The sequence below is a fragment of the Coptis chinensis genome, chromosome 3 (assembly GCF_015680905.1).
Source record: "Coptis chinensis isolate HL-2020 chromosome 3, ASM1568090v1, whole genome shotgun sequence".
Lineage (NCBI taxonomy): Eukaryota > Viridiplantae > Streptophyta > Magnoliopsida > Ranunculales > Ranunculaceae > Coptis > Coptis chinensis.
In genome coordinates this window covers 120,533,345-120,550,290 of record NC_141458.1, presented here as the reverse complement: position 1 = coordinate 120,550,290, position 16,946 = coordinate 120,533,345, and the positions used below count along the sequence as shown (strand labels likewise).

The 16,946-nt window shown below is 36.1% G+C and overlaps 3 protein-coding genes across 5 annotated transcripts; all 3 read right to left on the bottom strand.

Moving 5' to 3' along the window:
- Positions 1-331: 331 nt before the first annotated feature.
- Positions 332-3,189, bottom strand: LOC147513780 (P-loop containing nucleoside triphosphate hydrolases superfamily protein). The gene is made up of 7 exons (XM_086597058.1): positions 2,706-3,189; positions 2,508-2,632; positions 2,162-2,312; positions 1,331-1,441; positions 1,042-1,180; positions 834-949; positions 332-751 (listed from the first exon to the last, which is right to left on the bottom strand). Exons 1-7 carry the CDS (start codon positions 2,961-2,963, stop codon positions 575-577), a joined length of 1,077 nt encoding a protein of 358 aa, XP_086453184.1. The 5' UTR covers positions 2,964-3,189; the 3' UTR covers positions 332-574.
- A 565-nt stretch (positions 3,190-3,754) lies between these two features.
- On the bottom strand, positions 3,755-6,582 carry LOC147513779 (protein HOTHEAD-like). 2 transcript variants are annotated; one of them, XM_086599568.1, is made up of 5 exons: positions 6,355-6,582; positions 5,332-5,973; positions 4,757-5,148; positions 4,056-4,621; positions 3,755-3,961 (listed from the first exon to the last, which is right to left on the bottom strand). In XM_086599568.1, the coding sequence occupies exons 1-5, from the start codon at positions 6,434-6,436 to the stop codon at positions 3,907-3,909; spliced, it is 1,737 nt and encodes a 578-aa protein (XP_086455694.1). In that variant the 5' UTR covers positions 6,437-6,582; the 3' UTR covers positions 3,755-3,906. The 2 variants fall into 2 exon arrangements, with proteins under 2 accessions (XP_086455694.1, XP_086455695.1); XM_086599569.1 differs by lacking the exon at positions 3,755-3,961 and having other exon boundaries at positions 4,052-4,621; positions 6,355-6,564.
- Positions 6,583-8,362: 1,780 nt separating this feature from the next.
- On the bottom strand, positions 8,363-16,003 carry LOC147513778 (SPX domain-containing membrane protein At4g22990-like). 2 transcript variants are annotated; one of them, XM_086597055.1, is made up of 11 exons: positions 15,588-16,003; positions 14,583-14,657; positions 14,289-14,409; positions 12,843-13,154; positions 12,537-12,641; positions 11,999-12,453; positions 10,667-10,968; positions 9,852-10,030; positions 9,481-9,671; positions 9,216-9,349; positions 8,363-8,845 (listed from the first exon to the last, which is right to left on the bottom strand). In XM_086597055.1, the coding sequence occupies exons 2-11, from the start codon at positions 14,633-14,635 to the stop codon at positions 8,607-8,609; spliced, it is 2,091 nt and encodes a 696-aa protein (XP_086453181.1). In that variant the 5' UTR covers positions 14,636-14,657; positions 15,588-16,003; the 3' UTR covers positions 8,363-8,606. The 2 variants fall into 2 exon arrangements, with proteins under 2 accessions (XP_086453181.1, XP_086453183.1); XM_086597057.1 differs by lacking the exons at positions 14,289-14,409; positions 14,583-14,657; positions 15,588-16,003 and adding an exon at positions 13,226-13,412.
- Between the last annotated feature and the right edge of the window lie 943 nt (positions 16,004-16,946).

Here is a 16,946-nt window from a genome sequence, read left to right as displayed (position 1 = left end):
ACCTCTTGAGACCTCTTTGCCGTAGTGCTAAGAGGTCAAACAAACATTTGACCGAATGTTATTGTTCCAGAAATCTAAATAAATGAACCTTAGCATCGCCATATGTAAACTCAGCAACATCGAAATCAACTTTTATTTTCTAACCTCAGGACACGAAAATAATTTCCTCATCCGGCTGTGATGCGAAACTAGAGTTTAATCTCATGGTGGCTAAAATAATAATAATAATAATAACTTTTAACTTCGTCAGGTTTCTTCAAACAAATTAAGAAAATTTCACCAGAATGAATCATAGTCCAAGTGCAAGATTGTTTTGTATGGACGCATTCACTTATTATCCAAGTGTTAAATTATGATTTTTCCAATAATTATGAATCCCAATGTCATAATGTAAAAAATTAAGACTATTAGAAACCAAAAAGTTCTAAGATAACGCCCCAAAAAAAAGAATCACAATGAGAAGTGTGTGAGGAAAAGTATATGACTTCCTTTGGCAACTAGACACAATATGAGCCGTCTGTAGACGCATGTAAATAGATTACACAGGAGTAGGCGTTTGTGGCTTAGGATGGAATCAGACTTTTCGTTTTCCTTTTCGCAATGTTTCTAACTCTGCTTCAGCCTCCTTCAGTTGCAACCTTAGAGAGGATACTCTCTGTTCAACCTCTTCAATTGTGCCTTTCGTGGTGGACGGCTGGTATGGTGTTAGGAAGTTTGAAGAGAACTGTTTTAGCGCTTCAACTCCACAAACCTGTCATGACCTACGTCTGATTAGTATAGAGCATAGACACAAATTAACTATTATTTCATAGTGAATGTGATACTCATTTTACCTCTTCCGGAAGCAATGGCAACTTAGTGATGTGGAAGTCATCATACAACATGTAGAACTGATCGAGATATTTCTTTTGCATCTTCATACGTGCTTTGAGCAACTTGGATTCGACACCTAAGACAATAGAAGACTTTTAGAAAATATAAGGATATATTATAGAGTGTACTGAAATGAAAGGTTAGTAAGCTTTAACATGGTAAATGCACCTTCTTCTTCGTAAAGTACTTGATTAATGATGATATTGTGCGTGTCGATTTCAAACTTTGAGAGTTCTTGCACCAACCTCTCGGTTTCATAGAGAGAAAGAAATTCCGGGATGCATACACACACAAAAGTCGTCAAGTCCTGTTTTGGATGAAGTACAAACGGCTTGTCAGATTTTGGAAAATGGAGTTTACTGTACAGTACGATCAAGGGACCATATAATTCAACTGGAATGATCAAGTGAGAATAAGTAAAGATCACCAATCACGAGTTTAAAATTTGAGGCCATACCGGATCTTTGAATTGCTTATTTACTTGTTCAATCACGCCTTTCATGCCCTCAAGCTTTCCTACGAGTGCATCCTCACCAAATTCATCACCAACACCAAAAAGGTGAGTCATCTGTCATCAACAGTTAACAACATTTGTCAATTCCCTTAATAGATAATATAGTGGCAATGTTACTCTGTTGATAAAAAAATAATAAATAAATGAAAAAAGAATCCTAATAAATTATACATTTGAAGTCGTGCACCATTAGCAAGAAACAGAAAGCATGCAATATAGCAGATCAACTGGAATTAAACGTGTATATGTGAAAAGTTGACTCCCAAATCCGAACGTCTTACCAGCAGTTATCTTTGTGATAAGAAACCACAAAAGGATTGTAATAACTAAATATCACACAAGCTATCCTTCCAGGAATCTCCACCCATTCGATACAACCAACTTTCTTATAAAATAGCCTAGACCCAAGAGGTGGAGCAAGTGGTCTACAAGGGAATTCGTAGCCCACCCAAATTTATTTTGTCATTTTTTACCTATACATGCATAGAGGTCCAAGATTCAACTAATACCAAGCTGAGTTGGAAATACGCAGATTGGTGTATTCTACGCCTGCTACTTTTGTTAATACAATGCTGTCATTTTTTTTATTCCTTCTGAAAAAACGGTGTTTGCTTTAGTTTTCAAAATCTTTATCTACTACTTTATGTTGAACAAACCACACATCTAAAACAGGTCTGTCATCTTACATATAATGTTCGTGCAACTACAGTTTAATGGATAACCAACCCTATTATAAATTCCCAAAAATAACGATTGTTTCAATGAAATTAATACCTGACTAATTAAGCCTCCAAATTTGTTTTTCAAGCTCATAATTTTCCCGAGTCCCTTTTCCAACGTCGATGGGAACTGCAATAGCCGCAGTGTGTGACCAGTTGGAGCAGTATCAAACACTATAACAGAGTAATCCATAGTTTGCACTAATCTGTGGAAAAAAAGAAATGTATGAATAATCTAGATTAGTAGATATTGTACTGTAAAATGCTTTAGGTTATGAGAAATCATACCATATTAGGACACTGACTTATCTAAATTTCAAGCAAGCGATATCCAAAATTTTATGCATTATTAAAATAAAGGAATAGATAATAATTAAAAAAAGCAGAATAAAAAGAGTTACTTGAGCATCTCTGCAAAACTCATAGCTTCATCAATTCCAGGTATTGCATTTGTTAACTCAGAAATAAAGCTATCCATCCCTTCCATATTGGGCATATCATCATTCTCTACATTCGGATCCACTTCCTAATAAAAGAAAAAAGCATTATTATACATGAAGAAGAAAGTAAAATCTGATGTACAAGGAGGAGATAGATACCATGGCAAATAGATTGGTGAAGCCATTGACCAAAGTAGGAGACTTGGTAAACTTTTGTTGAAAGGCATCACTGAGATTATGAGCTGGGTCTGTAGATATAATCAAAACAGAAGAACGGAGCCTTGATAAAAGTATTGATAGAATTGAACTACATGTTGTTTTCCCAACACCTCCTTTTCCACCAACGAATACCCACTTTAAACTTTCTTGTTCTAATATGTTCTGCACTGTTCCTTCTGGTATATCATCTGTACCCATTATTCAATTATTATAATAAATTGAGAGATACACAAGTTGAAGAAGAAGATACGAGGAAATGTTTTGTTTTTCTTTGTTTTAGAAACAAAACATTCCAAGATGTCGTCAAATATCGGAATCTTCATACTGTAATGTCGGGAACTAGTAATATCGATTTTGCTAATCTAAACCCTCATCTACATTTTTTATGTATCTCTAAATCTTTCGGTTATTTTTTGTCTTACATAGTTTTGTTTTGACAATATTACCTTTCTATGCCATATTCTTCTCCATTGCTTACAAGTTAGTTAATTTATGTGGCAAACTTTAAAATAAATTGTTTTTGGTTGAGTTAGATCAATTGTAACGTAGTAATCTAAATATTGTTTTAACAAATTGATATATGATGTCAAACTCGTTTCATTTCATTTGTGTTATGTCCAAATGAATGAATGATATAGGTAAATCAATAAAGAAAAGTATTTTTGATCAATTAATCCATGTTAGGGTGCGAAGTTTTGGTTCATACACAAGGCCGGAACTCACTTTGAAACTTTACGGAAGGATTTATGATCAGGTAAGTAGTTAGAAGATAGTAGTTACAAGAATCTTTCCTCGATCTCTTTTTCATCTTAGTTTAAATTATCTTAAAATCGGGAATTAGCTAGGAAACTGAATGGGCCTTGTTTTGCCACCAAGCGTTGTTTGACTGGTGAGTGTATCTAATTAAAACCCTCATATTAATACTCCAACAAGGTTAAAAAACTTCTCCACAATTTGGCCTAAGATTGATAGAAAAACACCAAAAGGAATAAACACAAATGAAACTAGTTTTATTGCCTTTTCATTTGCAATTGTAAAGCCACTGTTTCAATTCCAGAATGCTACAAACTCTTTGGCCCCTCAGCAATCACACTGAAGTATTTAAACAACCCTATAACTAATGTAGAAAACCATTCATACTCTAGGCAGAACCAGCTGATTTGGCCCTTTCGTTACTCATCTTGACTCCCATATACCTACATTTGAAACAAAAAAAAATGGTCAATTTATAACAGACAGTAACGAACTTGAATACATGATTGATGACAATGGTAGAGAATGTAGTATTACCTTCCAAGCATCATAACTGTAGCTTGAGGATTTGTACCAGGGGAATAATCGAAAGTAGAACCATCGATGACTCGAAGCCGATCCACTCCTAGAACCTTGTAATCATTATCAACAACCCTACCTACTTGACAACCTCCATGATAGTGCCATATGGTCATAACTGAATCTTGACAAAATTGTTCAACTGTCTGTGAAGCATTGCCATGTTTTGCCCTCAAATTCATAGGGAAACTTAATGTCATGTTCATTAGTGCTGTCACAGAGAGGTAAGGAAAAGTGAACTTAGAGAATGATTTAGACTGAATCACCCTTGATATTAGTCTAATACCATCGGCACACCTCTGTAAGTCAGTAGGATCCTTGAAGTAATTAAAAGTGACTGAAGGGTTCTCATGTGGGTTTCTATTTCTAAGCTCAAGGTGACCACTTGAGGCAGGACCCAAGACCTTCTCCAAAATGAATCCTCCTCTGAATGCTGCAGTGTCCGCAGGCTTCATTGCTTCAAATGCTTTCGCCGTGGCTTCTAGTGTCCTTTGGTTAGAAGATACAGTGAAGAGTTCTTGACTCTATAAAACAAAATCAAGTTTTACCACTTAAATACGTACATGAATAAAATGGAGTAAGCTTTACTACTACACAAGGTCAATTTTAGCGACTCAATGAACAAAGGAACAAGGAACAAGGAAGTGCATAGAATAAACCTCAGGTGAAAACATCCCAAAGCTCATCTGCATGGCTCTTGGACTGGCGAAATTAGCACCACTTGCTGCTTCGATGTAGCTTCCATATTGAGTAATACCAACAACTTGAATAAGAGAGATCTCAACATCTAGAGGTGAAGGGACATAGATGGCGTTCATTGGATTATCTGACATCCCTTGACCAACCATTGGTTGATCTACAACCACAGTTATATTGTGGGACCTAAGGTGTTCCGCTGGTCCTACACCACTCAACATCAACAATTGAGGACTACCAAGTGCACCAGCTGATATGATCATCTCATTCATTGATCCCTTGTTTAAGTATGCTCTGTGCATGATTCCCAATGCATCAGTGAACACCACACCATGAGCTGCTGGCTTAGGATTTCCTACATAATTAATTGTCATAGTCAATAAGCATGTGAAACAACAATAGAGTATAGCAATCCTGTTCAATGATCGATGGTGATTGATGTTTAGCCCCATATATGCAACCAATAATGCATGTCCTCCTAAATAATATAAATTAAGTTCAATCTACGTTCCAATAAATGACTATAAAAAATTCTTACTTTTGGTACTAAACAAAATTCTGTGCACTGTGGCGTTGAGAAGAACCGTAAGCCCTTTAGGATTTGCATACTCGAGCAAATCAGCAGCTGTATGTCTATGTCCGTTGCGATCAAAAATAGTTCCACCGACTTTTGTACCAAGTATATGATCATATGTGAATCCATTGTAAGGCGTTACACCAACTTCAAGTAGTCCATCTCTCACAGCAGATTGCCACTGCAGCATAGGTGGTTCAAATGCTACTATCTTTTCAACCCATTGGTAGGATTCATTCACAAGCTTTCCTTCCCAGCCAGCAGCCTTGGTATAATCCAGACTTGCTCTTGTGTAGAATCCAGCATTTAAGCAACTCCCACCACCCAAAACTCGAGCTCTAGCGTTGAAAACGCCATCTTCAGAGATGAAACGTTGAGCAGGCGATGTCGGGGAGTTCTCAGCAAGAGATGCACCAAAGGTAGCTAGATTGGTTATGTTTGAATTACCATAAGGAGAGCCTCCTCTTTCGATTAACAAGACACTATAGTTTTGTGAGAGTGTGGCTGCTAGTGGACATCCTGCTGTTCCTCCTCCAACTATGATGTAGTCATAGTAGGATACATTAGGAGCTGATGTTGCCGCATGCATGAATGTGTAATTTGGAGCTGCAAAAATGGTGAAGTCCAGACACATATATACGTATTAAGGTGCAGAACAATAACATTATTTGCAAATAATTCAAGAAACATTTCGATTTATTTTGATTTTTTTAATTGAAATATACCGACCCTGTTGGACTTAAAAGCTCGCCTTATTGTCAGCTTATATTTTTATAACAAATAAATTTGTGCCACACGTCAAAAACTAGTATGCTGTGAGTCTGTGACACGATTTTCTTCCCACTTTTCATCTTATTGGTATTTTAATAATACTTGGAACTCAGTGTGAGCGTTAAATAGAGCGAGGTCGAAAGAGAAGAGAAGAGAGAGCTGATAATATTGAAGATCAAGTTGCTATGAATAAACAACAATGGTAGAGAATGACACCTTGCTCTGAGTAACATAAGTCCTGAAAACAGAGAATTGCAGCAAGAAGGGCAGCAAACAGTTTCCACCAACTAAACTCCATTCTGAAGCTCAACAATATTCTTCCTACTCCAAAGCCAATTCTACAATGTGGCTTAAATAAAAACCAATCCAAACTATAAGGACGGTGATAAGTTGCACCCGGTACAAAGAACTCCTTATGAGTTTCTCGGCGACTAAAACCAGAAACTTATAATTAAACAATATGAGCACAACCCCTTTTATAGCTTCAGCACTCTTGGAACTTTTGAAATGCAAAAAGTATGAGCACCTCCTCGCACTTAATATTTTCTTCAATTTCTTTCTCTTACATTAATCAAATTCCCTAACTACACCTATTATTCCAATCCATTAATTAATGCCAGACTATTGAGAGTAACCTCCGATGTTTGGCAAACTTAAATTAGCAATGTATGATTGTGATACAGTTCATATATCTGAGATACCAAAGTGCCATATAATGCTTTATGTATTGAGTATTGACCTATAGTATCTACCATCTCTCCACTCTTTAATTAAGTGTTCTCTTAATATGATTTCCACATCATGTTTTTCTTTTTTTGGTAGATTTCCACATCATGTGGCCTACTTTAGGTGCTTGATCATCAAGTAATGAGAGAAGGAGGATGAGAAGATATTTAATGAGCTCGATCCAACCACTTTGGTGACTGAAAATACTTTCTCTCAACTGCCAGGGTATCTCATCAACATATGTTCGAGGGCTTTTCCAATTATTTCAGTGCGTGTCACATTTTCTACGACCCACAAATAGAAATTTTTTCCCTTAATGGCTTTTTCCGTAGTTGTAGACTTGTGCAGCAGTACATTTTCCCCTTTTTACTTGCTTTTTTCGTTTCATTGGTGTTGGGTTGCCTAAAAAAAATTGGATTCGACTTTCCAGTAACCCGTTACTGGGATCAAATCATGATCCCAGCAACCGTTACAAGTCAATGTTGATTTAGATATGAGATCTGTGTGTGCGCCGAGATCCGTAACCGAGACAATTCAACCACAACTTGTAATGGTTGCTGGGATTTGATCCCAGTAACCGGTTACTGTAGCCGGACTCAAAAAAATTTGTATCCCACATTATCACTTGTCAATTAGACTGAAATTATTAGAGTTTGGGACCCTATGATTCCTTTTCTTTATTCACAAGGGATTATCTCATTAATGCTACGCAAATTAGTGCTTTATGAACAGGCGATGATCTCATTAATGCTACACAAATTAGTTGGTAAAGGGATCAGTTTACTCTCCCATGCTTATTGGCACAAGCCTACCCGTATTTTTTTTTTTTGGGGAATTAGCGATACCCCACATTTAAAGATTTCTTTTGTGATATCCTTCACATTTGAATATCATTTGCGATACCCCCCACATTTGCAAGTTAGTTGACCGAGCCAAACCGTAAGAAAAAAAAACCAAAAAACTAAAAAAAAAAAAAAAAAAAAAAAAAAAAAGACCTAATTAAATAGTGGAGATTACCAAAATACCCCTTCACGTGCTAAAATAAAGATGATACATACTATGTAGCATACCATATTCTAGATGATACATACTATATAGCATCCTGTTGATCCCCATTATCACTTGTTCTCACCATTTTTACTGAAGTTTTGGTCTGCCAAGTGGGTCTGCCAAATTTTGGTCTGCCAAAATAAGAATGATACATACTATGTAGCATACTATTTTCTAGATGATACATACTATATAACATCCTGTTGAGCCCCATTAAGAATTCAGTTAAATTAGTCTCTTTAAAGTTGTTACACTTTAATCCTATGTTCCACTGAGGATAGTTACAGTGATACAGGAACATAGGATTAAAGGTTCAAACTGTTCCTCGAGTCTAGACTACTACTCTAATGTGATTTAACTGAATTCCTTTTTTGCCCTTTTGGGCGAGTTCAGTAATTATATGCATTTAAAGAACTGTGAGATTCACTCTTTCGATTTGAGAAGCTCAGCCCTTCGAAGTATAGATATCTTATTATTTTTCTAAAGTCTAGAAAATTTAAAGTGAACAGTGGGATGATTTCATCGTTACACTAGTCGTTGTCATGGTCTGTGCTAATACAGGGGAAACGGGGCACACTGTACAGTATACACAATTTTCATAAAAACGGAAAGAAAAGAAAGTTGTGAAAATCCCTCGGGAGAAAAAGGAGGAATTGCAACAACCCAAGACTGAAGGACCATTTTATAAGAGATCAGAATAGGGTGTTGTAGGTGAAACAGGTCGCCATAATGGACGCTACACATATGAAAAGAGATGGTAGTAGGGTGACATTCAACACCCTGCTCACACCCAAGTAACCAGCAAGCGTTATTGTGCCATCAGCAACCACTCGAGCCAGAGTCCCAGCTTCGGTGGAAAGCAGCCCTCCATTATAGGTCCCACGCGCAAGCCTTGATGACATCACCCTAGATAGGAGTGATAGGTTCACACCTGCATTTGTCAAGAAAAGCAATCAAACAAGTTGCAAAAGAAGGCAACTTCTGGAGATTTCCATATTTACCAGTAAATTAGGATCAAACTGGACTTCTTCGTTGAATTCTAGTGTTGGAAAATCATGAATGTAGGTATATAAATAAGCACAAAGTATGAATCTGAGATCCTCAACCACATTACTTGATAAAGAATATTGATATGCTCATATGCATATCAATAAAGAATATAAATATGCATCTAGTTTCAATGAACGACAAGTTAATTCAAGTACAGTCTTGGTTCAGTCATCCATAAGTTTACCCAAGTAAAGGAAAGAATATAAACTGAAAACAAATTTTACGTCTGAACTTCAGGGATTGTATGGTACCTTCAAGAACTTCAGCAGATACAAATGTGATGAGTGCTGAGCAGACATACTGTGGCACAGAGTACGGACCTAATATGTGGAAGCTTATTAGTATTCCTATGCATACCATGATTTCAGAAGCCAATAAGATCTGCCTGCAATAAGATCAAAAGAAAAGAACAAAAAAGAAATTATTCTGTTGGTAGAAAAGTATTTCCAAAAAAGAAGATGCTACAAGCAATCTACTTAAATGAGAACTGATTAAATTCCTCAACTCAAAGTTTACCTGTCTTCAAACATGTTGCTAATGTAGCTTCCAACAATTATGTTTACAGGGAGCACTGTTAGCCCAAGACATGCAAGGAAAATAGCGACTGCGCTTGTTGACCAACTAAAGTAGTACGTCGTAATGACACTGGATTCAGCAAGTAAAATCTCCATTGCATACTTGAGCATGAAATAGATCAATAGTTGGACCTGAGAGGTTGAAACAATGCTCAGTAAATTGTACACATGACATCATTACTTCATTAGTTGCAAAGATTGAAAAAACGATGGCAGATCTTAATTTACAGATGGACTTAATATTTAAAATTTCCAGCAACATGGAACTAATTTTGTTTGAATGTAACGCAGTTTACAAGAAAAACTGCAGACCTTTACAGATGGCGTCAGTAATCTATATGCCGAACCAACAGAAGCAGCGGGTTTTAGTGATTCTTCAGAAGCTTCACTAGCATCACAATCTAGGGCATCATCTTCATCATTTTTCTTTTCATCTGAACTTAATAGCAATGGTTGTGCTAGACCTTTTTCTAGTGCATCATTTATACTTCCTGATATAGAAGAGAAAAATTATTACATTATTCTGTTATGAAATTCACATTACCCAAGATTCCGGTAATGCTAAGCAAACAAAGTAAAAGGTAGATGCTAAAGAAATTTTATCTACCAACTCAAGATGCACTTTCGACGTTTTATAGAGTAACTAGTTCATATTGCATCATGTTATGATATATAGCTAACTCAAGTTGACCAATGCGCTTGAATTACCAATACTATTGTAAAAACTTAGAACATGTGCGTAAAACTTTCCAAGCAACTTACAAAGCATTTTCTATGTTTTTAGATAGTCATTACTTCCTAGGCTTCAAAAACAGTGAGATTAGACCAAGCCAAGGGACTCAATGTCTTAACAAGAATTGAGACACCTTTTGTCAAAAGCCTCCCAACCTAAACAGAGAATTTTATATGATTATTGTTAATTTTAATTTATGTGTACTTAGACACTCCAACAACTAAACGCCAAGTTCACATAAAGGTCCAGCAGAGAGACAAGACTAGTTTTTCAGTAACAAAATCACCTAGCGCTTAGAAATTCATTTGCATATGCATAGACATTCTGGATGCAACTTAAAAAATAAACATATGAAGGTTCTATAAATGATGCAAGGTCTATGTTTCCAACTTACCCCCATCAGTGCCCTCTGCTACACATTTCTCTTCAGAATCATGAGCAGGTTCTATAAAAGAAATCCACAACCAAACTAAGTAGATCAGCCATGCGAGAGCCATGACCCATCCAGGTAAAGTGTCTTGATTGAAAGTTAACTTGTATATCCTAAATCTAGTCTGAAGTAGACCAGCAAGAGCAGGACCACATGCCATTCCAAGAGCACTGGCACTAACGAAACCTGCAGAAGCCTGCATTCGTGTTTTAAGAGGTACACAGTCACTGATATAGCGCCGATTAACAGCTCTTGCAGAACCAAATCTGAAACAATCATAAACATAACCATGTCAAAGTACATAAGCATTTGGCAAATAACCAAAATAAAGAGGACAGGGATACCAAACAATTACAGAAATGTTAAGACCTGGTTATGTAAATGAATACAGATGAAACTTTTATAATGGGCTTGTGAATGGATAACCATACACAACATTTTGATCATCCTTCCATCACATACATACGGCAAGGTTTGTATATTTTTATGTGTCACTCTTTCATATCAACTGTACCACATACATATATATTAATATATCCTCTCTTGATTTTGTGTCTTACATTATAGAAGTATAGATTAAGAGGGTTTAATTTTCAGCACTTTGATAAATAAAGAGTACTTCGAATTTCAGCATTCAACAGTAAATTTGGTACTAAATGCTGAATGCTTAATGCGACACAAAAAGGTTCCTGAATGCTAAATTATCTATATTCAGCACTGATGAATGCTGAAAAGTAAACAGCCAAGCATCGAGAAAAAATACTCTGAAAAGTCATGTAAACAATTTAACAGTTAACTTTATAATATTACATAAACAGTGAAATATTCAAAGATGAAAACTTGTACAAAGACACTGTCAGCCAAAAAATTGAATCATGAAAGAACCTGCTTAGAGTTAAATAGAAATGCTGTGAGTATAGCTAATGGCTTGAGTGCCTGACTGCACCTCCATGGTATTCTCAGAAACTAGTACTATAGGGAGCAAACGGAAGAAACTTAGTTATAGTAGTGTCAACCACTGCTGTAGGGAGGCCAACAGGGCTGCAGATTTATTAGCTAAATGTGTAAAAGACTCTCTGGAGACTGTTTTGCATATTATACTGCCTCTAGATGAACAATTGTCTAATACCATTGAGGAGGGTATAAGAGGAACAATCTATGTTAGATTTGATTAAGGAATGCAGCTAGGGGTCTGCCTAACCCCATAGCTATCGTTCAAGAAAAAAGAAATGTGTTGTCATTACACAGCCATTATAATCGAATAAAAAAGATGGGGAAATTATTGTAATTACTTACCCACATAACAAACGGCCAATCAGAAGAACCGCTAAGGAATCAAGATCATATGCTAATGCATACAAAATATTTCCCATGAGAAGAACAATACTGCTAAAGACAAGAGGTCTGAAGTATGACTTATTCGACCACGCACTAAAATACACCGAAGAGAAAATTTGTGCAACAGCCATTGATCCGATCACGACACCACAAACTGTTGCTGCTGCTCCAAGACTCAAGGAGTAATTGTCAGCTGTTGGGACAATTATATATGTGTTAACCATATACAGGAAGGTGTTCGCTAAGTTCAAGAGAAGAGACATTAAATGATATCTCTGGTCATTGACAATGTCATCAATTGGTCGAGGTATCTCTTCTTGCATAATAAGTGCATGTTGCCCTAAAAAGTCGAGGAAGGTTGTCGAGTGCGTTAACCTGTCTACAGCTGCTTTGATTGAATCAATGACTGGATCCTGCAAGTGCCATTTTTATACACCATCTCTACGTATAAGCAAAATTCTTCAACCAAACGGACAACAAAGAAAATAGAGAAAACCTGTAACGGTGCATAGGGATGGTCATAGATTGATGAGTAGCTTCCTGTACCATCCTGAAGCTCGGCAAGGTTACGAGATAAGGCCCCAACCACAGCCCCAATACCCTGCATGTTACAGATTTGTGAATATTGTGTTCTTCTATTTGTAGAGAAGACTATTACTGTAAGTGTAACCCTCTATTGCATGACTACACTCTTCGTAGCATGTCGACTGTTGCAGAAAGTCATTATCAAGAGCTATTATTTCGATGGATATACTTGAAAGATGTAATAACAATATCTTTAGCTCGGATCTGGATATATTACCACATGCTTAAAAACTTGTTGTAGCTGAGAGTAAGGATGGTTTGCACGAGAACTGACATAATAATCTGTAAATTTGTACCCAAAGCGTTTATCAAATTTCTTCAGGATCTTACGTAGACCAATAGCATTCATCTCTACAAAATATAGAAGCTTTAAAAGATCTTGCCCAGCTGCTCTATATGCTTCACGGAGTTCAGAAATTTGGGATATATCTGGCTGCTGCAAAAGCTCGGTATGCTGTTCTCCAAGCTTGGCTATCTTGCTTGCAAGTAACCCTTGTTGCTTTAATAGGAATAGGACTATCTTTTCGATCTGATAAACAAAATGGACATCAATACATCGCGCAGTTAGTTCCTTTAAAAGAACAAATAATGTTTACATACTATAATGGCAAAGCAGAAAACCAGGTCTTCCCACAGAGGCAAGTCTTCCATTACACTAAAACAAACAATAAAAGGATTAGAAGGAAAGGCATTTTCTAAACTAAAACCCTTCCTTGAAGAATTGACTGTTTGTTAGACTGATTTTTTAGTAATACGGATACCCTTAGTACTTGCCAGATTCCAGTAATATTTCTCAAAGTGCTGTGGACAAAAATGAATCTGGCCTTCTTTTATCTCGAACAGCAATCTGACTATTTCTGATGCTCCTTACCAGTTGACCATCAAATTCATGACAACTGTGAACGTTTAGGATGTTTTCCATAGCCTGCCTTACAATTTCCATAGTTCAATTGTGACCATATATCTAGAGTTGATCAGCAATTTAGCATGATATCCACTTGCTTCCATTGCATCCCCAAGAGGCCGGTATGAAATTATTAGACCTTGACGAACTTGCGTGTCTATATTGGAAAATTTTGCTTACACTATGATTCTAGTTATTTGCAAAGACTATGATTTTAGTTATTTTCCTTTTTCATGTTAACTTTTCTCATTTAACACACAAAATAAAAGCTCTGCAAGAGAATTTTAATACTACCAATGTTACTAGCAACACTATTTACCGATGGTGAGCTATGGCATTTTGCTATCTTGGAGGGGTAAAAACCACCACGGGCGGTGGAAATATTGAACTATATACATCATACTCATTTTGATCCAGATCAAAGTAGCCGATCAAAGTTTTCATGAAGATATCTCGGAATTCAACACCATATTGGATAAGTAATAATTAATTATACTCATAACCAACCCAAGTAACCAAGGTTACCTGTAGTTGGCCCATACGGCCATACCCAATAGCAGAAAAACAAAAAATATATAAAGGTAATAGAAACAAGAAAGTACAAAAGAGAACCACCCAAAAGAGCCAAAGACCATTTACAGAACTATTCAACACCATTAACAGAAAATAATATTGATTGTTTCAAGGTACGAATTAAAATTTGCATGCATGAATGCAGCATGATGTGTCTATGTAATGATGTACGCTATTCCCCAATACCTGTTTATCTAGCATCGTTGAGAATTCCTTGAAAACACTGTGGCGATCTTGTGCTCCAACACCATTTTGTTGAGCATACTGCTTTACTTTCTTCTTCATCATTTTGTAGTTAATGTAGTACCTGGAAATAACAATTTGTTAGTTAACAATCCAAATACTTGCATGAGTTATCACCAGTTACATAATATCAAGTGATTTGTTAGTAAATGGCAAAAGTAAATTCTAACTGAAAGAACGATAAAGATTTGTAATCAACTAACTTTACCAAACATTCCTGATTAGTGATTTACATACCCTTGCCATTCTTGGATCTGTCTCTCCTTCAACCTTTTCCCAAAGGCGACCATCTTTCAAATAAGTTCACAAATACTGAAAGAAAATTATAGTTTATGGAATGAGTACAATAGTAAATATAAAAAACAAAGAATATCAAATAATCCTACTTGGACAACACACCATATAGAACAAGTGGCAATTTTTCACTATCCATGCTGCTTATAGAAATTATTACAAAGCGTGTTATGAAACTTCAACATAGGTATTAAACACGATCACTGATTTCCCACTTACATTCCTAATTCACGACAAAATGTCTACTAGAGGAAACACAAAAAGAACAGAGCAAATCCCTAAGTACGAGCCCAATTATTAGTAAGCATGCTTCACCGTGAATCGCAGCACGTGAAGCTAATGAAAAGGTGCTATATCAGCATTCAGAATTTGACAACTTGAATCAAATATTTCCATTCTAGTGCAAAGCATTCACAGCTTTGTCTATAAACTACCAACAGGCAACATATACTATAATTTACCGGGGGTTTCTCCAATTAAATCGTGTCTACAAAAGTGGGGCACAGTAAATGTCAAAACTATTAAGAAAAAAAAGAAAAACACACACACAATTCATGTTATCTTGATTTTCTCATATCCATTATGGAGAAAACAAATATTACATGAACATGCTATATTTTGAGAATAATCCGTGTCGTATACCTATCACATCACACACACACAAAATTGTATGTAATATACCTCAATTTTTGATATTTCGCCGTGTCGTATCTGTGTCAGAGACAGGCACACCTATCCGTGTCCATGTACCTTGGGATAAAACTAACATGCATTCACTTTAATTCTATTCAAGCTGAATTCTCCAACTAACACAAATCATTGAAATAGAATCTCCCAACAAGAATATGACAAACAAGTATCCATGCCATATTGCCATCCACTTAAAACACCCACCCCAATATAAATAAATCTTTCACAAAAAGCAAAGACAGAGAAAGCTAACCGTACGTTGTGTATGTGACGATTCGAGTTAGAAGTAGTATTCCAAACGAGAAAAGAAATAAAAGAGAGCTCCTTATAAAAAAAGTCCAAATTATTTCTTCTCTTTATTTGAATCTAGTTAACGTAGATGGACATCAACAAACAGAACTTAACATGCAGACACACCACGTTAACACATGAACACATGAACTCCTCCTTTTTAGCTTATAACAACAACCTGCATTGAAGTGGGTTTAAGGGTTTGGAATTAGGGTTTCAGAGAGGGAGAGAGAGAGTCTGTTTTTTATATGTTATTTGTTTGTGTATGTAAAGAGGAGAAGATGGAGGGAGTAGGGAGTGAACTAAGTGATGAGTGATGACAAAGAGGAGAGAACACAGAGATTCGTGTCAGTCGTTCGTTAAAACTCGTGAAGTTTATGTATAGTTTTAAGTAGAGAATATACTGGGACATATTCGGCAAACAGCATATCTTACTTTTTTCATTAACCTTTCTTCTGTTGGTGTTAAACTCTATCCAGTTTCAATAGATAGCTCAATGGGCTAATTAAACTTTGAAAAATTAAAATTGACGTCATTATATATTTCTCAAATTTTGATATTGACGACATTGTGGGCCGTTTCCCAACTTGGAAAAAGCATAAGCACATTTAAAATCACAATTTATGAAGCAATTAGATAAAACTAGGCAACTCTAAAAAAAATATTAATAATAAAAATAAACCTGCAACTCTAAAACTATAAGGGGAAAGGTTTGGAAACGTATATATGACACTTAGCTTCACTCAAATTATCAACACAAGATAGATGTGAAATCGAGGACTGAAAATATGATGGCCGGTTTTAGAGATAGTACAGTTTGCTATTCTAGTTGGCATAAGATCTTTTTTTATGGCTCTTTTTACAGAGACAATGGAAAAGGAACAGCAGTAGCATCAGCTATACTGGTGGATCGTTATAGAGGTTTGATGTTTTGGAGTGAATGACCTAATGCTCTGTTTGATAGGGAATGACTGCACTCTTTTTGGGTCAAGAGTTGCTTACGTATCCAGTTTCTAGGGGTAAACTTGAATCAAGCCTTACCTAGTTCATCTCTCTCTACTTATAGATGTTTGAGTTGACTTTCTTTATTTGCTCCAAGCCGTTATCAAATGTAGATTCATCATTTATGCTATCTTGATGATTCGACATTACTCTGATGTTACAAAGTAAATGTCTCATTTGATTGGTGTGTTAACTAAGCTCCAGGATTGCGCTAAATGATTTGCTTCCATATGTGGTTGTAACTGATATTTGGAACGACCTGTGTTCAGGTCGTTATGACGTATTGGTAATGTGGTATGAGCTAAGAAAGATACGATATGGGTT